This window comes from Taeniopygia guttata, chromosome 1A (genome assembly GCF_048771995.1).
Source record: "Taeniopygia guttata chromosome 1A, bTaeGut7.mat, whole genome shotgun sequence".
Classification (NCBI taxonomy): domain Eukaryota; kingdom Metazoa; phylum Chordata; class Aves; order Passeriformes; family Estrildidae; genus Taeniopygia; species Taeniopygia guttata.
Window position 1 is genome coordinate 52827584 of NC_133025.1, and position 21872 is coordinate 52849455.

At 41.3% G+C, this 21872-nt stretch overlaps 1 protein-coding gene across 1 annotated transcript; it reads right to left on the bottom strand.

The window, feature by feature from the left end:
* Positions 1-1457: 1457 nt before the first annotated feature.
* LOC105758585 (uncharacterized) lies at positions 1458-19683 on the bottom strand. Its single transcript, XM_072923976.1, has 8 exons — positions 19628-19683; positions 18386-18843; positions 18038-18198; positions 11294-11318; positions 5768-5866; positions 4755-4834; positions 3933-3968; positions 1458-2536 (listed from the first exon to the last, which is right to left on the bottom strand). Exons 1-8 carry the CDS (start codon positions 19681-19683, stop codon positions 2363-2365), a joined length of 1089 nt encoding a protein of 362 aa, XP_072780077.1. The 3' UTR covers positions 1458-2362.
* Between the last annotated feature and the right edge of the window lie 2189 nt (positions 19684-21872).

Sequence of the window (21872 nt, forward strand, 5' to 3'; positions counted from 1 at the left end):
TTATTAACAAAGGCTGCTCACCACAGAGGACTTTTCATGAGCAGAAAATCAGCTCCCTAAGTGGGATTTGGCCAGGACAGAATACAGCATCCTGTCACACAGTTTCTAAATTCATGGATCTTTGGGAAAACAGAAGACAAGAATCTGCAAATTGAAGACAAGGGCATGGCCCTAGCTCTTTAGTTTGATGGCACAGGCCTGCATAGCATAAATGAATATGTCTATTTTAGAGGTTCCAGTCCATGATGCTGCACATTTGTCAGTTGGTCAGTAAACTTTTGAGATTAAACGACGCAGAGGAACAAAAATACTAAGAAACCACTGTACCTCCCACGCAGTCAGAGGACGAAACATTAAAATACCAATTTTGCAAAGTGCTCCAAGCTTCTCTGTAGCTCTGCACAGGAAAAACAAGCAATGATGTGAACCAAGGAAAGTACCCTTTGCAACTGTCCCACCACCAGCTGCGAGGAGCTGTTCATCTGCAATCACCTCTTTCCTCCCTCTGCCCACACATGGGGCTTCAGAAGTCAGTAGTAGAAAAGGTGATGTTCTAGTTTAGCCCAGTCCACCTTTTTGATGATCCTTCCCAGCAAGTGAAGGATAGAAGTGGATAAACAAGGTTGATTACTGGCATCTTCTGCTGGCTTTTTGAGCACAAGCTGAACACTGATGTAGCCTAGGATGACTGGTGCTTTTTCTGCTTTGGGAAAGACAATCAGGATCAGGTCAGGCATGGGTGTAATTGCCCTGTACTAAATAAACTTGTGCTATGCAAACCATTTTGGCCGTTTGTTGAACATGCGAAGTGGAAACTACACCCTCATGCTATAGTAAGCAGGTAGGAGAAAAGCCTGCATGTTTATCACCCAGGGCTACTTGAGTCCTCACCAGCCTGGCTTGTGAGAACAAGACTCTGCAGATATAATCTACAGACTTTCATTCATACTGAGAGATATTTTAACACCACATCTTAATCTTCAAGCTTATTTCTTGGTTTCAGGTCGACGGTCAAGAATGAGATGCATGTTTGTCTTCAGGAGCTTGAAGCCTGAAATAATTTATAATCCAAGTAGCAGATTTCTAGAGAATAGCAATAAATAATGTCACAAATAATTAAAGGAAGACAAGCAAGGAATACTTTTAAATGTCTCTTTTTACAAGCCTCACATCAAACTACCACTATATAAAAGTGAAAGCTGCAAGTTACTGGAAATCAGTCAATGGTAGTTCATTGGTGGTACTAGGTATCAGTGAAAAGGGCAGGAATTCACAGCAGCCTAATTCTTCAGGTCCAAATTTTCTGGTTTGCTGTTTTCTTTTAATTTTAAAAATAGTCATGAATGTACAGTAATATATTAACATTGTGCAGATTAGGGCTTTTTTTTTGTTTGTTTATTTGATTATTTAAGCTGTGTGGTGTATCAAGTCCCATTAAAAAGAGTTTGACTAAAGAATAATGCAAAAGGCTTTAATAGTTTAAATACTCATTCAGCCATATGTAAATGTACAATCTGTTTTTTGTTCTATGTGAAACTTACAATTGCTATTAATGAATTTTAAAACCTGAACAATTTGCTAAAGTAGTAATAACGCTCATTCTGTTTCAATTTGCCATACTGGAGATGCTTACAGATGAGACAGGAATACAAAACTCTAATAGTGATCAAAAATCCTCTACAGCTCAGGAGGATGCAGCACTGGAGTTTAGTCCCACTATCTCTGAAAATACTATCACTTCATCCTTATGCAAGGACATATTATTACATGGAATGGAACACATGATAGTTTATTTTGTTAGTATTTTTTTACATGTAATGCTTTATAAAAGAGCCATAGCTAAAGTAAAATATAAACAGATATGTAAATAATACAATGAAATATATCATTCTTATTCAAATCAATTTCCTTGAGCAACATCTTTTTACAAGGTGAAAATTAAACACTAATATTTGTCTCATGGTATAAAAGGGACAGTAATAATTATAAAGAACCTTATGGTCTTAAGCTTGTTTCATCCTATTCTTAATATTTCACAGCAAAAATATTAAAATTTGCAATATTCCCAAAAAGATGCAAACTTGTCAAATATATTACTCTGAAGTAAAAGAACAATTAATTTACAGGAACCTACCATAGAAACTATTGAGTGGACAGTGGTGATGGTTTTCTATATAAAATCTATCAAACTCGTTGGAGGAAATATACGAAGCGTAGCTGATAGCTGATGGAATCTGCAATATGGCCACAGAGAAATAAGTTGCAGATCATCAAAGTTAGCTCTTGTGCAGAAACATCCACCATGAGTTCACTAATTTCATCTTTCACTGGAGAACAGCAGGAGGTTTCCATAATGCAACTATCATAGGAAACGGATTGAACGCTCTACTTTAAGCTTTACCCGTAGTTGGAACTTGCAACAGTTTGGATTTTTTGGTGCTCTGATCTCTCTTGCGCTCCGGAAGGCTGTGTAAATATCAAAATCTTCAGCACAAAGACAGTTCCCTCCAAAGCACTGGCAACTGGTCTTAGTATACTGTTCAAAGGAAAAAAAGGAACAGATATAGGTAGACTGGTAAAGCAATAGTAGAAAAGCAATACAGGAATGTTCCATACATAAACCAGAGAATTAGGTCATCACTAGAAGCTGAGAGATTTGTGGTCCATGAACTGCAGACACACACGCACATAAACTTGTGGAGCTCAGAGGACCCTTTGCAGATTTGAAGCTGCTCTTCTGTGTAAGACTTGAGTCAGCAGCTAAGCTCTGATCTTGCATGAATGAAGGCAAAGCACACTTTCAGCTATTTCAAATAGCAAAAAAAAAAAAAAAAAAAAAAAGCCAAGTAATTGATTCTATCCAGCCTTAGGCATTCAACTAAAGCACCTAGACAAGGACCTAAGTAACTCAGACTCTGTTCACAAACCACAGATGGAAAGCTGCAATCTCGAGATGGTGCTTGAGCCTTGACCTGGTCAAGGGTGATGGTGTTTCCAGCTTAGATATCTCAGCCAGGTTACTGAAATTAGCTGTGAAGACCACTTGAAGTTCTCCCTGTTTAATACTGCTCTTAGAAAAGTTCTGGGGCTTTAACCACTCATATAATAAACACACCTATTATATGTGTTCTGCTCTACAAAGCCTGCATCCAGCACCGAGACCAGTCAAAACTGTTTCTGGCTCTTCACCCAAATTAGGAAAGGACTCTGCTTCTTATGGAAATTGTTGGCAACTTAATAATTTTCAGTTCCCCACTGCCTAAACGTCAAAACAGTTCCCCATCAAAATTTGTCAATGCTTATTTAGTTCAAGTACTGAATGGAAACTTAGTTTGTTTTTATTTTTTCTGCAGGTATGAACTTACAAAGCACTTTTTTAAACTTAGTTAAAATTCTTCACTCAAGACTAGAGCCTATAAAGCTTCAGTGTCCTATTCTAGCTGGTGGAAAATGAAGCCCCCACAGATCCTCCCATAGCAAGGGGAAAGCTCCAATACATTACTTAGTGGGTGACACACCACGGTCCTCAAGGTCCTTCCAAAAAAGAAGATGTTTTCTAACTGTAGAATCCTCATTCCTGGAAAAATCTTTGTCTCTGCAGATCCTGATCTAAGCACTGCTGATGTACCTCATCTCTTGTGGGAGGTCTGAGTACCACTAAGGACATTTGATTGTTATTTGCTCCCAAATGAAGTAATACAGAGTTTCTTTGCTTCTCAATTCTCACCAAGAAGATGACTTTATTACTATCTAATTTATATCTGCACCCACTGAGAACTGGTCCCTGGTCCAGCCTTTAGAAGTTATGATGCAGCTGGAGATGTAACTTGGTGGTTCCCAGACCAACTTAGAGCATCACACGAAGCATTGCTACCTTGTTCTGTTCAACAAATGCATGCCAAGCACATAATGTTAATCAAAACATACTGTACCTCGGGCTGTTTGCATCTTGATGTCTTTATTTCCTTCTAATCTTAATTAGAAAACAAAAGACAGAGATGGTTAAATTAAAAAAAAAAAAAAAAACCAAAAACATGCAACTAAGTTAGTACTGTTCCAAAACCAGTTACTTTTATTTTGGTTGAAAGTGTTACTGTTTCTCATTTTCTTGTTTTGCAGCAAATTTTGGAAGCACCAGTCAGTGACTAAATTCTGTGCTTGTACATATGTGACAGCAGCATTTTTTTGTGTTAAATCAAAAGAACATTACATTATTTTGTAATTACATGTTTATGACTTGTCAATTAAATAGCTATAAATCTAATGCTTTTCCCCACTGCTCAAAAATATAACATGGAAAAGAAACATTTTCTGCTGGGTTTCATTTAAGAACAGAAATAAACCTGAAAGCAAGCACTTACTGTTATTACTGGAATTCACCACAATGCAAGTAAATACCTTCAAAACTAAAAATAGCACCAGGGCCCTGCAAGTGCATCTATCACAGCCTCTTAGTCTTAACAAGGTTTTGTTTTCTTTCAATTCACAGAGCACTCAGAGAGTGGAGAAGATGTTCAGAAGACCACGTACTTACACTGTCAGTATCTGCTCTAGGATCCTTCTGCAAAAGCGTGTTAAATTTTAAATAAATGGGAACAATCCCTTTGACAAGTGTAAATAACCCCACAGCCTTAAGAGGCTTCAAGGCTAGCCAGTCTGTCTGAAATAATAATTGATTTTTAAAGGACGTACATCCTACTAGATGAAATGATCCCCGGAAAGCAGGAGAAAATAAATCCACAACCTGCCAGTACCTTTGGGCGCAGCTTTCGTCTGACTGGGAGCCATGGCAGCCGCGTCCGACGGCAGCCCCACGTACACCCCGCCGTAGTTCCTGGTGGAGAAACAGTTACAGGCACATCAGAGCTCAGCTGGGACACTTCTCCTTGAAGGAGCTGGTTTATTCACTCAAGTTCCTGATGTTTATCACGAGATCCCAGCTGTCTTGTGACAGTAATAAACCCCACCTGCCCAGCTTCTTCTGAGTACATCCAGCTTAGGACAGAGCTAATCTGACACTGATGTTTGACCGAAGCACCACACTTCAAACAATGCACACCAATTAAATAGACTTTGATCTCATTAATAAATGCAACCTGCCTGCCCCTGCTTAGGGTCACACTTGGAGAAAACTGATAGCAAAAAAGAGCACAAATGCCTTAGGTACTTTCACAGCCCAACCCTCTCCCCTTCAGGGACTTGCAGAGGATACTTTTTGGCTCCAAAGAACCTGTATGAAAAGGAGGGACAGATGAAGGGAGGTAAAAAACTGAGTCCTTAAGTCTCTACTGTGCCTGGAGATACCTGCAGAGACTCCCTTTACACTGCCCTGCTCTGTTAGGTGCTGAATTAATCATACCTTCTCCAGCTCCTGGGGTTCTGAGCCAATTTGTAATTTGCTTGATGACAGACTCATACTTCTTTCAGCCTCCAGCCCAGCAGAGATCCCCCACAAGCGCTAATGGCACCTCCTGTGGCAGTGCTGCTGCGAAGGCAGAGGCCACCAGCCCTTATCGAGCACACCACCTACAGCTGCGAGATAATGTGCTCTTTTTGCCACAAAGTTCCCACCTCCCAAGCTCAATAACAGCCTGGGTGGGCTCATCAATACCCAACTCTGTGTGAGATTCCCTCCTCTCTTTTCGTTTCTCCTCTGCTTTGCTGGTGTTGCTGGGAGTTAGGAGGGAAGGAAGGATGCAGAACTGGTGGCAGACCTCACTGCAGCCCATTGCAAATAAAACTAACCCCGGTTGAGCAGAGCACCTACCTTCTTTTGTCATCATCTGATATGGATTCTTCTGCTCTGCAACATCAAAAGATACACAGTATGTTAGCAGATTGTGTCTTTCAGGTGCTCCATGACCATCTGGTAAATTCAGAAGCAAGGGAAGAACTATTACTGATCAGAGTTTAATTCAGGACATCCACCATTCAACAAAGTACTTATACAGGTATAAAAAAGGGACAAATTTCCAATATAAGGTACAGAAGAAATAAAGGATTGAGAAAAGATGCAGCTTACTTTTTATGACCCCCACCAGTGAGATCTGAAAGTAGATTTGGGAGCAGAAACACATGAATTAACACTATTCCTGAGTAAGTCCCCACACTACCCCCAAATAAAAGGAACATTAAGGCTCTGCATGTCCACAAGCCTGCACTGCTCTTCCCCTAAAAGAGGAAAGAAAGGGACTGGGTGTCTGTGCTGGCATGTGAATGAGGATAGAGATAAACTTTCACAGCAGCTATTACAGGAGCCAGAAGCTGTTACAGGGCCTCTCTATAAAATGAGGCACTGCAATTCCTGAATTCAATTGTTTGCAAACCAAATGCTGTTATTAATCCCATCTAAATGGGCAATCACTTCTCTTTTAACTTTAGGGTAAAATCACAGGTCAGTCTGTAAATCAATAGAGTCACTGAGGTTAGATTCCTCCCAGTTATGTAGTGTTCTGGGTAGCTGAATGGGAGCACGGGTTAAAGTAACCAGCACAGATGGGAAGGGAAATGTAATGCAAAACAATTAAAGAATTTATTCTTACTCCTTCAGTGTGCAGTGCCTGTGCTGCAGTCTCAGTCTGCATCCCAACATCAGTCATTACACAAATCACTTACCCACCTTTGATTACATATTCGGATTCTGAGCTCTACTTCCATGACTGGGTATGGATGGGGCAGTAGCTGCACTTTAGCTGGGTCTGCAACCAATGTATTTATTCTAAAAGGTTGATGTGCCTGCTGTTTAATTGTTTGGGCTCTATGCCCTTACAGAGCCCTGAAGTCAATAGGATTTTGCCCTGAAGAGCAGAGGGATGATAGCAAGATGCAATCTCAAGTGCAAGAAAATGCCCTTAAACTTCCTGGGAGGGCAGCAAATGCCTTAAAAATACTGCTACAGCCTGGAAATTTTCTGACATCTACCTTCTTCCTAAGGGGCAGAACATATCAACTACCTTTCTGCAGCACCATGGAGTAAGGGTACGCAGGTCCTTTTAATAGTTGAGGCTTGGAGTAAATCTTATTATTCTGCAATTTTGCTAAATTATATTTATGCAGGGCATAGCACTCCTTGTCTGCTGTCTTTGTCTACATCTTACCACTCAAGAAAGACTGATCAATAAATAAAACTCTTTATTCCCTGTCCCTCCTGTCATCCCTTCCTGGAGGAATTAGAGACATTTTAGAAGGCATTTCCCACCTCCTGTGACCTCATGTAGTCACCTAAGTCATCTTACAGTCCTCACACACACAGCCAGAGAATGCAGAGACATTTTTTCTTGAGGACTGTGAAGCTGCTCTGTCCTAGTGTGGGCCAGTTTCGCTTGAAGAAACTGGAAAGCCTGTGTATATTAGTGAGTGGAAATGAGGATGAATTTTTAGGGAAAAAAAATAAAATTCTATTTTAAGAAAGGGACTTAAGGTCCCAAAAGATCGCAAACAGTTATTTCTGTTGAACAAACCAAATGTGTCACAGGATTGATTTTCTCATACAATTGGTAACATTTTCTATAATCCAGATTAACCATTGTCCAGAGAAAAGTCCTTTAAAAGCTCCCACAACTTCATGCACAGCTTGAAGCCTCTGAAATGGAGTTGTAAGAATAATAATCAATATTGTCCAACAGGAAATTAATGTCAAGGGTTTTTGTTATTTTTTTTAAATATTCTCTTAGGAAACAGGGTCATTATCTTCTGTTCCAGAAGTGTTTTGTAATATGGCATCGCAGACCATTACTGTAATTCTCTCACCAAAACAAATTATCCAGGTCTATGGTTAAGCAGACAAGAAGGTTTTTAAACATTTCACTTTCTTCCTTTCCTCTTATTAGCTATAAATCAAAGTAGTAATTTTGCAATACCTTTTTCTTCAAATGGATGATAGCAAAAATAATCTGGGATTGTACAGATGACAGCTCTTGGCTGGGCAATCGCTGGGGGCAAACTGTTGTACCCCTGCCAGAAAAGAGGGAGTGAGCAGAGACAGGAGTAACATGGAAGTGTGAGAAGGAAAAGAAAGAAAAATTTGGTGATGGCACTTAAGGAATAAGCCATTTTACACACCTTTCTGGGGGCTCAGGAAAGAATGCTGCCGCAGTTTATTTACTACACATATTCACACACCTCTTGCCTTCTCACATGATGCCTTGAGACGCCCTTTTGCAAGATGCCCACTAATTTTGCATGTTTAGTGTCTGCTGAGCCACTGAGGCAGGCGCTGCTTCTTTGCCCAGGCAGGGTGAACACGGGTGGCTCCAGGGAGCAAAGCCACAACAGCACCGCTCAACCACGTGGGAGTGAGCCTGGAGAGAAGCTCCTTTGGTTTCGGCAGTGCTCCCATTGCCACATCTCCTGGGCTCACAGACACAGGAGTCCAGCAGTCCTCCAGGGACAGCAAGCTAGGATAAGCTTTTCTGCAGCAGGAACAGACAGCAAAAGGAACTTGACAGTCCAAGGAGCTCCGTGCTGACTGGCTGCTGTGTCCTGCCTCAGATGCTGTTGACATCCGCAGAGGAACCGAGAGCACGGTTTTCAGCAGGTAGCATGGGCAGAGTCCTGGAGCCAGTGGGCAGCTTTAACAGCAAATGCACAAAATGGCATTCTATTTACAGCTGAATAAATGTTTCTTTTGGTAAGGTTTTGTCTGTCCCAAGAGTCTTCCTGTCACCCAAAGTCTGAAAAACACACTTTGTTCATCTGTCAGCTTTTACATCCATCAGTCCTATGTCCATCTGATGGTAAAAGAAGCTGCCATTTCTCATATATTTTATATGTCAAGATGACAGGCATTCACACTAATTCTTTCCATCCACATTTTTCTTATCTCAGCTTTTATGGCTCTGTTTGTGCCGAGCATTATATTTCTAGCTGTGCTCAGTAGTCCAGAAATGATTCATTGAACTTTGAACAAGTGACAGACAACTACTCCTCAGATTCTTGGTGTTTCCTGGGAACAAGGGCCTTTCATTTGTATTTCCTGCATATGCATTTCATCTCAATATTCTGAAACAGGCTCAAACTGTTGTGTCCTTTCCTTCCTACTGTAACTAATCCTCCCCCAGACTTAGCCACACACTGAATACTGCAGGCATTGCATTACTTTCTAGCATATCCTTTACTTCTCCTACAGCTAGGTTTCCCAATTAGCAGTGATGAATGTTTATTAGCGGGGCAGGAGCATGGCTGCTGGCTGGCAGATTCTGGGCTGGAGCACAGAGGGCAGACACGTTCTCAGAGCATGTGTCCTTGTCACCACACAGTGCTCAGAGAGGAAAAGCCCTTTCAAAGGAAGATCATATCATCACCCCTATCTTATTGGTGGAGAAACTCCAGGCCCAGAGGGCAAAGCAGCTTCCCCACAGTCACCCAGGAGGGCTCAGAGCAAGATCCAGCCCTTTCCCCTTCCATCTGGCTGCTCACTCCAGGAGACGTGGTACTTTGCAAAGAGTCACAGTAAAGAAATGAGAAACCACAAATTAGAATAATCAGATTTGGGATCAAAAATCACGTAAGGATGGACACACCTAAATGCTTTTCTGGATCAGAACTGATATGACTGAAATTTGATAGCAAAAGAAAAAAAAAAAGAGGGTAATTTAAAGAGATGATTTACCTGATGAAAGTAAAAAGGTGTAAAAAGCTTTTGTGAATCTATAATATCAGTTAATATGAATCTGCTTTGTCCATTTCTATAAACAATGAAAATAATTTTTCTGATAGCTTACTTCCTTCATAAAAATCTTCTGTTAAGCATCAGAATGCCTGATTAGGGCTTTTGGGGCATCACTGCCATTCCTCATTAATAAGTGTGCGTTTCTAACATCTGATGAGAAGGTTCAACCATGCTATTACTCACATGGGTGGTTTGGCTGGCTCCACTATCCTTAATCTGAATGAGTAACTCACATTGATAAGTCGGATGCTCCCATTTTAACTCCTGCAGCCAGGCTCTAAAAATGCTTACACGCAGTTAAACACAATTCTATACATAGACACAGTTCTACACATCCCCATACCTTTAAGCACAGGAACATGCCTACCACATTCATAATTCAACAGTGCATGTGATTTTGAAATTTAAAATTACTGATGAGCAAAAAGAAAGATACATTTCTAAGTCAGTCTTAAATCATCTAAACTGAACAATAAATAAGGCCCTGCTGTAAATTAAACCAGTGGGTTTGTAAATACAGAAGTACTGAGGGCAGTGATGCTGCAGGCTGCATCAAGAAGAGGTTCCTTATAAGATTGCCTTTTGTAATTTATTTATTGTCAGGCACTGCAAGACCAAAAAACAGAGTACAGATGTAACACAGATCTCAAGAGTATCTGTGGCAACAGTGTTGATCAGCCAAGTGACACCTGTTGTTAGTTCTCTTGTCCTAGCTCTGTAATAGCAAGGACAAGCCTGTTGTTAAGCTCTTCCCTCCACTTGTTTATCTGACTTGACTGCCCTCATTTCTACACCAGGATTCCTCCATCTAATTAGAGGAGTTATTCTAAGTGAAGTAAATAAAACTGAAGGATGTTCCTATTGTATAACATAAGAATCTTTCCCAGGTCCCTCAGTCACAAACTCTAGTGGCAAATACTAGTCACATGAAATAGGAGAAAGCAAGACCTTGTGAGGAGTTCTTTATGGTTTTCTTTGCTAGAAAAATACATTTATGGCTGAATAAAGCTGTTGCTGTGCATTCCTGTACCAGCAAGTAAGAATAGCCCTAAAAAAGACCTTGCACATTGCGAGAAAAACAGGATGGGTAGGGCTGCCCTCTGCTACCCTGTGTCAAACAAATAGATACTATCTTTAATGCAGAGAATACCTAGAGAAGGTGGGCACTTTGAAAAGGAAGCTGGACGGGTTAGTGGGTCTCATGCAAAGAGGGGGAATTTGTCTCAGTAGCTTTCCAAATCTCTCACTTGGCCTGGTGGAAATTTATGTGCTGGTTTCATACTATTACATGGCTTCTGGAAAAAGGTGCACGGGCACATGTTGGGGAAGAGCAGTCTGAAGTAACATAACCAGCTCTGCTAGACAACTGTCTCAACAGAAGCAGAGAAAAGAAATTTCTGTTAGAGAAGCAACAAGCAAAGAAGTCTGTAGAAAAGTAAACAAGACAAGGAGTTGTTTTGTGGAGATGAAAGCTGTCACTAAAGGCAGTAAACATCTGATTGTGTTGATTATATGTTAGGAGCCAGATGAATCATGTATGACTAAATCTAGTATAAGGCTAGTATGACTGAAAATATGTCCAGGGTTATATATTTTAAGAAGTAGAGTAGAGTAAGTACTTACACATCTTTAGTAGTCCCTGTAGCACCTAGGGAAAAAAAAAAACAACAAAACATGTTTACCAGGTAATGACATAATCCTCCAAATCAACCAACAGTTCAGCAATTGTTTTTCTGTCTTTCTGTCCTAAACAGCATAGAAATAGCAAGAAAAATTTGCTAGTGTAAGAGAAGACATTTCTCATGATTGTTCAGTTTATCCTTAATGACTATCCACACAATCCCTTAAATCTATCACATCTGGGCCAGACTCTCAGTGTGTGAAAATTATGCTGCTGTGGACCAGTGCCCAGGTGCAGTCACTCAAGATGGGAGGAACATAAGAAAACAATAATCTTTCTGAATTTCATATTTCATTTGCTGAGAACTCTGGTGGTTTTGTCTGCCACAAAGCTGGCACAACTAACCAGAGGCAGTTACTCCCAAATGCCTGATTATTCTGCCATTTGATGCAGTTGTAGAGGTGGCACCACATGTGTAAAATGCTACGTCGTTCTTCCTGCCAGATAAACAAAGTTTTATAAAATGACTAGACAGAACTAATATAAACATTGGGACACAACCCATCCAAAACCCCACCTAAGGAGATCAACCACCCCTTAATTCATCTTGCTATTTAACAGAAAACCAAAGAGCCAAAAGCTGCCACCTGGCTGCCTGGTATAAGTGACTGACTTTTTTGTTTTGGTGACTCAGATATTTCTTGCTGGGAGACAAACATTTACCCAAGTACAAACTCTTTCTTGTTCCTCCCAAGTTACTAATGTTATGTTGCTCTTGCTAGTATACAATTCAACTGAGTAACCAGTAAATTTTCCCTTCTATTAATTACAGAAGCTAGAGCAGACATTAGAAAAACCTTTCCCTTCTCCTTTCCTCCTAGCACTTAGCTGGAAAAGGTGATCAGAGCTCACTCTGAAGAAACGGAAGTAGCCAATCCCAGAGATTTTTTGAGTTTGGAGATAGGTTGTGTTTTTTCTTCCATAGTACTTCATTTTTTTGAAAACTTTTAGCTCTTCTGCTGCTAAAAAAATATATATAAATAGCAAATACCTTTCATCTCTCTTTGATATGTAAGAATATGCCTTTTGCATTCTTATTTTAAACAAGAAGAAGAAATAGACATGCAAGGCTTTCTAGCTCTATCTGAATCGATTGCTTGAATGGCAGAAAACATCACCTTTTACAGCTAATTCCTGAATATATTGTCATTCCCGTTTCCTATAACTTGACTATCCCTCCTTTTCCCAGCAGCAACACAGATTAGACTCATATGAGATTGTACACATTTCTTCCGTTAGTCTTTCTTCCAGAGTCAGCAAAATCTCAGTATGGCTACATGTATCAGCAGAAAGCCTTAAGTAAGTTGGAGGGAGTATCTCTGCTCACAATAAGCTCAGGCCCTTCCTTTAAAACCTTACTCCAGCAGGCAGCCCTCTGAGACTTTGAGGGCACATCTGTGAGGCACAACATATGAACCCCTCAGATTAATTGTGTCCAGGTGGAAGGCTGGCATTGCTGTGCAAACCCAATCTCTGATTGATGTAGGGAGACATTTTCTGCCACCAAGGCCAGTTCATCCAGTCAGCTCAGCAGTGAGCCTTCAGGGCACCCCCTTGTACCCCCAGACAGAGCCCAGGCATCGGCAACACTTCAGAAAACACTTTCTATGAAAAGCCTCACTGGAGCTAGCAGGATTTTTTATTTTTTTCCAGAAGAAACTATTCATTTGCTGTGCCTGTTCTGCACGAGGGCCATGACTTTATTTTTTAGTCTAAACTCTCTGCAATCAAAATCAGTTTCTCTAAAAAAGTTCATGGCCCCTTTCTGACGCCTTCACCAAGACTCTTCTAAGAACCTTGGATGCCCATCTGAAAAATGTGTCTTGCTTGCAGGAAGTACAGCAGAAGTACAGTGTTTAATACATAAACTGAAACCTCAAGCCGAGGGAGAAGAACTGTGTGCCTACAGCACTCTACACTCCCCAGAGGTGATAATCAAATTCCTGTCAATCACTGGGTGCACTTCAGTACCATATCCATGTTCAGTGCCATGCCTGTCTTCAATGCATTATGATACATCCTCATTCTGGAGATGGGAAATGCCACTCAAACCCATCAGCCCCGGCTTTGTGTAGAGCTATAAAAACCCGTGTTTGGAAATATGCCATTCACATTCACACATGGCAGCATTTGTTTTCTTGGAATATTAGCAAGGGTACACTGCTGAAAAATCACTGCAGTGTTTTGAAATGCGTTTCGCACAAAAACTTTGGGAACTGAGTATGATAAAAACAAATTCATTTTTTAAGAGATCAGTTTTACTCTTACAATAAATTTCAAAATACATATAAAAATTACATATAAAAATAAATACATTGTTTTCTACTTGTTTTATAAGCACAGCAAACCAGTTTATCCTCACTTTCATTGATGGGATTCCATTAATTTCAGTGGGGTTATTTCTCATTTTCACTAGCAAAAGTGAAACAAGTGTTTGGTTCAAATACACTCAAGTACCACTAAGGTACCTGACAATAGATCTGTGTTTCCAGTTAACAAAGGAATTTTCTTCCTTCAAGAAGAACTCTTCCTTCAAAAGTTCTGAGCTTGCAAATGAACATCATTTTTGCTAGCTGTACTATAAAAAAATCTCTGTGTAAAAACTTCAAAGTTTTTGTTCATTAGGGAGCCTGAACTTCCTTACCCTAGATATTATTTCCCAAGGAACCAAAAACATCTCAGTTCATACAGACATGTTTATTTGTAAAGTCCAGTCCATTCACCCTCACCCTGTTACTTAACTGACATATTTGTCTAACTCTTGCAAGTTTAGTGAACAACACAATTTTATTGCTGCTCAAGCTCCTTCTGCCAGAAATTCAGCCAAAGAATATTGTTTACTACTGATCCACACCTACAGCTCGCTCCATAGCAGCAAGACTTAGTGCTCTCACAGATATGATGGTTTCCACAAATGACTTGAGAAAAGGCTCACATACATAAAGTTTGTCCATTTTTTCCACTGTAAGAGCTTGGCCTAAAAAAAGGCAGCACTTGGCCCTACAAGCCTTGTCTTGATAGGCTCTTGTTTGCTTGGTTTTTCTAACCTAACCTCAGTAAGACATTAAAGAGTAGCTATGAAGCCACATCCATAAAAAGTAGGCACTACTGAATTGTCCTGAATGACCTCTCTGCTCACACCATTTACACAGCAGGACCATGGGTGCATTTTGGCATTTTAGAGTTGCAGAAGGAGAAGAATGAGTACAGCCTGCAAATAAACATGTTCCATTCAGCCACACATTGCTCTGAGCCCCAGTGATTACAGACGAAAAACATTCTGTCTAGAGCAGTAGAGCTGTGATCCCTCAAAAAACCCCACAGCATTTTAACAGTGACAAGTCAAAAAGAAGAAGAATTTATCCCAAAGCATCATCCACTAGGTGAGATGGGGTTTTGTTCTTTCAAAACAACAGCAGCTTCTCTTGGCGACACTGCAGGATTTCAGTAAATGCAGGCCTAATGCAAAAGATGGTTGAGAGACATTGATAGCCACTGAGGATATTCCTCTGTGCTGAGAAATGCATCAGGAGTGAAGGTGAGAGGCAAAAGCTTCAGAAAAACATAAAAAGCTTGTGAGGCAACCAATCACATGAACAAAATGGATACAAAAAATGCCAGGACTTGACTTTTGAGAAGATTATTAAACTTTTTCCTAATATTTTTTTTTATGAACAATGGCCTATGACATTTTCTTGCACATCAAATTGTTACAAAAAGCAAATAAAACCCCTCCAAATTAAACACACATTCATGCAATTGTTAAGAATGAGTTTTCTACTGCAGGCTCCTTTCTGATGTGCTCCAACAGTCAGCAGGAAGGAAACACGTTCTAACATCAATGAATTTATTCTACTTATACCTCCATTGTAACCGCGGATAGAATATCATCAATTTGTTTCATATTGATTATTTCTTCAGCTCATCAAGTGGGAGTTCCATACACAGATTAAACCCAATCAATAGAATGGCACGATGACTTCCTGAGCATTGCACCAAACCTGAAGTTAATAAATCTGTTAAAACTTGGTGTGAAAGTTCTCCTTCATCTTAACTTGACTGTACTTGAAGCTTTTCACAGACTAACAGCTTCTCTATATATTTAAACTAAGGCTAGACTGACAGCCTCCAAAGAGTATCGTAATTTAAGGTGCTGTCATCGCTGTAATAATAGATACAGAAAGGAGGAGGCAGTTAAAAATTTTTAATGAAGAACCATTAGAATGAAGGGAAATGCCTTGACTCAGGCAAAAAAAAAGCAAATTAATGTTTAAGAGCATACTTTTAAAAGACACCAAAAAAAAAAAAAAAAAAAAAAAAAAAAAAAGAAGAGCTATTTTTGAGCTTCTAAAACTCTAGAAAATAACATGAAAGAAGGATATGTAAAATGAGACAACAAAACATAAGGAAAACAGAAGTTGAGAAAAGCAAGTAACTATAGTTAATACATAAAATAGCTAGGTAATTTAAGAAGGATGCATACACATCAGTTTACTTGGGTAACTGAAGTTGCCATTTCTCAATTGGAGAGCTTTTTGCCACTGTCTGATACTCTGGAAAGAACATTTGAATGCTGTGAATTACATTGGTGTTCTGGAGTACTGCACCACAGACTGAAATGTTATTCTAGATCATGTCTATTAGTTTAGATCTCACAGACCATAGAGCTGAAAGCTCTGATGTCATTCCAGCCATGCAACAGAAGATAATATCATTAGCTGAACTATCACCATATATACATCTGCTTAGGAAAAATTAAATTAGGCTACAACAGGAATTATACCAGAGTAAGAAAATGGGGATTGGCATAACACATTTAATGTGTTCCGTGAAGTATGCTACAATATTATACTTAGTCATATGGTATGACAGAGAGTGTTACAGGTTAATTACATGTTATGCACCTCTAGCTTTGACATTACTGACTACAGAATAGTCATAACTTTAGCATTAAAAATGTAGTCATGCTGTGCATGCCACAAAATTTATTTGTATTTACATAGTCTTCACATATTTTGGTAAAATCGTGACTTGCATTTTCCTGAAAAGCTCGAGGATTTCAAATAAAAGTGCTAAGTCTTTTCCTTACCCTTTATAAAATAATTTTATTTTTATTAGACACACTTTGTAAGGAATGTTAAATGAAGTAAATAAATAACAGACATCTAACATCTTGCTTTTATTACCAGCTGTTTGTTATTTTAAGACCCTAGACTGCACAGAGTAATTCCTGACTGACAGTGGTGAAAGTGAGAAGTGAACTGGACCCTTCAGAGCTGCATTGGATTTGGAGAGGTCTGTCAGTGCAACAGTAATAATTCCATTATATTAATGATGGGTTTTACGTGGCATTGTTGGGTTTTACCTGCACTAAACCCTTAGAGATCTGTGGAATATTTCTAAAAAGTATGCAAAAGTTTACTAGTTCAAATATTTTATGTATAACGTATATATAAGTTTAACTATCAAAGAAGTCAGACCATCAGCGAAAATACTTAAATGTATCTACAAGCGAAAATCTGTTCAAGACAACTACCTCTAATGCAAAGGGACACATTTAAACAAACTTTGAGTTCAAAATAATACTGCTGTCAGAGTTAGTCTATTTGACATTTACCCATTTGTACCCTGGTACAGGTTCCATAGGGCAGTCAAATCAACATTAACTTAGAAACTGCCACAAATGGACCAATAATCGACTCAACATTCTCGTCTGAACCTCTCTGGTGCTTTTATCCAGCAAACAGAAACAAGACGTGAACCAGCATCACCTCAGTGGTATGAAGCTAGACTGGTCACATACAGAAGGAACTTCCAGTCACAGTAATGTGGGAAACAACTAAAGGGAGAGAATTCATCTGTGCAAACGGGACAGCTCTAATAAGAGCGCTGAATGTTGAAGCAAATTCACTCAGAGCATGTTCTTTATGGGTGACAGAGGCCTCTGATGGATAGACACAGTACCTAAATCCTAAGTTATCATCATTTAACAGAAACCAAGTAGGGAATTGCAGAATCACATTCTCCTCTGAGTGTGTAGAGCAGAGCTGAAGAGGCAAACCAGCACCACACCCCACAAGCACTCGCACATATGTACACCCTAGAGAAGGCAGCATCACACACTCACAGGGAGGACCAAGTCAGGATTAGCACCACCCACGGCACCACTGAAACTCCGGTTAAATCAAATCAAAACAGTAAGACATGGGGACCCAGTAATTCTAAGTTGTCCAACCATTATTTTGCATATTTTCAAGAGCTGAAAGCTCACAAGTGCATCTGAAACACTTGATAAAGGTACTGGAACAGGTGGCAATGTTTGCCAAGTGCAGCTAGGATGAAAATGATTGAGAAATGCTCATATTGTAATTACAGGGTGAAGGTCCACTTATCAGTTTCCATGTACTTTCCTATTCTGCGGGGGCAGGGGGGAGGAAGAGCACAACAGCACCATCTTCCCAGATCTTATCTCTTTTGAAAATAGCAATGAACAAATAAGGGAGCTAGCTGGACGCACCAGCCAGCGGTACACATTAACATGCATGAAACCTCAATCGTGGAATATCCTCCAACTTCTTCAACAAACAAAAGGCGAAGATGTGGCAGAAATTCATTTCAGAAGTGGCATTCGTGGCCTTATAGGGAAGCGAAGAGGATGGAGCTGACACCCCCGGCGGGATCCTTACGTCCAGCTCCCGGCCTGGGCTCGCCGTGCCCTGGGCAGCTCCCGTCGGAGGTGGCGATTCCAGCGACAAGCGGGCACCAGAAAGCCGCCGGTGCCCGCGGCAGGCCACATCACCCTCTCTCCCCTGAGCAAGCGGATCAGCCTCGGGAAAGGAAGATGTTCCTGCAAGAGGGCGGGCAGCGATTCCCGCGGCTCGTCCGGGCATCCCCCGAGCCGGGAGCTGTATCCCCGCCGGGCGCGGTGTGTGCCCGCCGCCGCCCCCGCAGTCCCGCAGGCTGCCCAGCACGGAGGGGATGCTCGCCCGCCGCTCGCCCAGCCCGGCCCGGCCCGGCCCGGCCCGCCGCCCTACCTCGCCCGCCCGCGCCGCCGGCCGTGGAGTTGCCGCAGCCCATGGGCGCTGCCCGGGCCGGCGCCGCGCCCGCCGGTGCGCTGCGGTCACGGGAGACAGCCGGCGGCGGGCGGAGCCGGGTGGGAGATAAAGCCGCGGGGACCCCTCCTCCTCCTCTTCCTCCTCCTCCTCCTCTCCCCACCCATCGCCCGGGAAACCGCCGGCCCCGGGCGCCGCCGCCCGGCCCCGGCCCCGGCCCCGGCCCCGGCCCCGGCCCCGGCCCCGGCCCCGGCCCCGGCCCCGGCCCCTCATCGCACCCCCCGCTCGTCCCCGGGGAGCGCCGCACCCCGGGCTGCCCCTCGCCCGCACGGAGATATGGCTCAGCCCAGCTGGACTCCGAACGACCCCCACCCGCAGGCAACGAGCCCAGAGCCTCCCCGGCAGTGGAGATGCTCCTTGGCTCACGCGTTTCACCGGAGCTTTGGGACACCCGTCATTCGCCAAGGGGAACATCGGCCTAACCACAGGACCGGGCTGCAAACCCTATATCTGCTATCAATAACATCCTGTTCGCTATTTTGAGGAAATCATTATGATTGGTTTGGGTATTTCTCTACTTACAAGAAACATGATGGTGAAACTGAAGACCCATTGAGTTGAGAAGAGCTTCAAATTCACTTTCCCCAAGTGCAGCAGCACTGAGAAACATGAAAGATAAGTTTACAAATTCTTCAAGCAATCAATTTTCATTCAACATTTGTGCAATTTACCAAAAAGAATTTGACTTTCTGTTAACCCAAACCTGTCTTCCACACAAAGGAGAAAAATACTTTAGAATCTTGATGGCTTGGTTACACCTCCTCCATCCTCAAATGAGCAGGGAACACATTGCTGTGTTCTGAGCAGGAAGCTGAAGTCCAATGGATACATCTAGATACAACTGCAAACACTCTAGATAGATAGATAGAGACTACTGCTACAACAAATTTGTTTAAGGGCTCAGAAAGATCTTTAGGGGCGTCACAGAAACACCAGTATGAGCATCACATATGCATGACTGATAATTGTCTTCTGCAAAATGATCAGATATAAAGTGCTGCTGCCCGATCTTGCAGTGTGTTCAGTGAAATGGCGGGAAAAAAGACATGACAATTCTCTTACAGTTTTCCCAAGAAGTACACATTAAAACTAAGTAGCTCCATAAGCAGCAGAGACAATCACATCCAGTCTCCTATGGCTTTTGCCCTAGGGAGGAACACCTACATGGGCTCACTGATGTCCACCTCAGAACATTCCTCTGAGTGGTCACCTATTTTCATGTCAATTGCAGAAAGTCAGTAATTTCAGGCTCTTTGTCTATACCTTCCCAACAAATTCCCTGAACCTGAACAATCAGCTCAAAGTTTAACAGGACACAGCTCATGGGCACATAGATTTGGCCACACAATTCCTGCACCATCACTGGCCCTGCAGCAGACAGACAGTGCAAATGTGTGCATTTTTCTTCAGGAAAACAAATCTCACAAAGGTTCAAAACCACCTCTTTTTCATGGCCAGTTTTCTGAAATTCACACATTGAAAAATGAACCCTCAGGCCAAGCTTTCAGCACCAAGCATCAGCCCAATGCAAATTTTTAGCAGCAGAGTTAAGAAGGAAGAAAGCATGCCCTGAAAGCAATGATGAAAGACATGCTCCTTAAGGCCCTGTGTGGTTTTCTAATGTAAAAACAAACAGACAAAAAAAACCTCCCAGCAACCCACACTGACCAAAGGCTTGGCACATTTTGAAGTATCTATGAGCTGTTTTTAATATGCAGTTTACCTTGGAGGAAGCAGTTGTGAAAAAGAAACTGAGTCATGTCATCACATATTAGAAGAGGCAGCTGGGAGGCAAAATTCCTCTGGAGATGCCTTGACACCAAGCCATTGCCCTGGCCACAAGGAGAAGACATGAGGCTGGTTCAGAAATTTGCAGTGGTGTTAAGGATGAGAGAAAGGTAAATTTAACTTCTAAATGCTCTCACTCCTCCTACAAGTTCAGTGTATCACACACAAGCCAAGTTCCCTGTGTGCACAAACTAAGGGCTGCACTAAGATCAATAAGGCAAGAAACTTCCAGCACACCCATCCAAAGTTGGAATTAGTAGCACTTTCAGGGGACTTATGACAGAAAATGTGATGTATTCCTCTATACAGTGTCTGGGATTGTAATGAGTCAGCCCCTCTCTTGGCAGCTCTATTGTAGTTGCCTCCTACTACAAATGGGAAGACACACTTTAGCTTCAACTTTACTTGTGTTTTACACAAACAGAGCATTTCACTTTATTACTGGAAATAACTGGTATGAAAATACAGTCACCTAAGCAATTTCATTAAATGAACACATGACATTAAGGGAAAGGAGCAATGTGTTCCCTGCATCTGCAAACTCATGGTGTCTGCCATCACACACCTGTGTACATCATCTCCTCTGAGGAAGACTGGGAGATGTATGGATGGGAACTTCTGTAAGTATTTCAGAAGATGTAGTAAAAAAGGATTTCGTTATTCTTTCCCTAAATTAACAGAAAATTTACCCATTTGAGAAAACAGGTTGATTGATGGGATTATCCAAATCTGAAATTCCAGTGATTTTCCCCTTTTGGACATTTCTGCTGGTCTGAGTGCTTAAAATCCAAACTATCTGTCTGTCAAGTTGGTATGCAAGACTGCGGAAAGGATCTATAAAACCCATTACTTCTGGGTCCTAGGGAACAGCTCTTATTTGCACAATAATATATACTTTTTAAAATACTTTTTTTTTTAAATGTAAATATCCACACAGAAACATTATGCATCCATTATTTCTTTCTAACAAAACATTTGCTTACAAAGGGTTGGATCTCAGTTTATGCAAGTATAAGAGAGAGACTTTGATGATGAGTCCCTTCCAACTTAGGATATTCTAGGATATTCTAGGATATTTTATAGAAAAAAAAAATCTAGTGCTAATTAGCATTTTCTGAGTATTTTTTTTAACAGTGTCTCTTAGACATGAATGTTCTCAAAACTGCAAATGTCCTGAAAAAATTGTCAGTTCTTCATCAGTAGTTACCACTGTGAGATAAATTTTTTCCTAATCAAATCTACAACAGGAATTCAATTCAGACTGAACTTGCCCTGTTTAAGAGGGGCAAGTTGTACTGCAAATATGTGGTCAGGGTTTGTCAATGCAACCACCTGGTTTGTGCTTGATTCTCAATTCCACTGTTTTCAAGATCTACTTCCCACGTTTTCAGGCTACCTTGTATTATGTTTCTCCCTATCCAGCTTTAGTCTTGCTAGAGCACTGTTGTTTTATAGCTGGCAACATGGGCAACAGTATCTTTCACTGACTTCTTCAAATATTATGGTACAGCATAGATAGTGCTTGTGAACACTTAGCCAGTAAAGGACAGAAAGTTACGACCCAATTTCCCAGGAAGCCTGCAAGGATGATTCTTCTTGAAAAATGCAGTAGCCCAAGCCC

What these genes read in the sequence shown, in the direction of transcription:
- LOC105758585 (XM_072923976.1), bottom strand. Translation starts at nt 19,683, where the DNA reads ATGAAAATAGGTGACCACTCAGAGGAATGTTCTGAGGTGGACATCAGT. An exon ending in GACGAAAGCTGCGCCCAAAG is followed by an intron (nt 3,969 to 4,754) that starts GTACTGGCAGGT and finishes AATTAAGATTAG; the next exon opens with AAGGAAATAAAGACATCAAG. An exon ending in CAAGATGCAAACAGCCCGAG is followed by an intron (nt 2,537 to 3,932) that starts GTACAGTATGTT and finishes TCCTTTGAACAG; the next exon opens with TATACTAAGACCAGTTGCCA.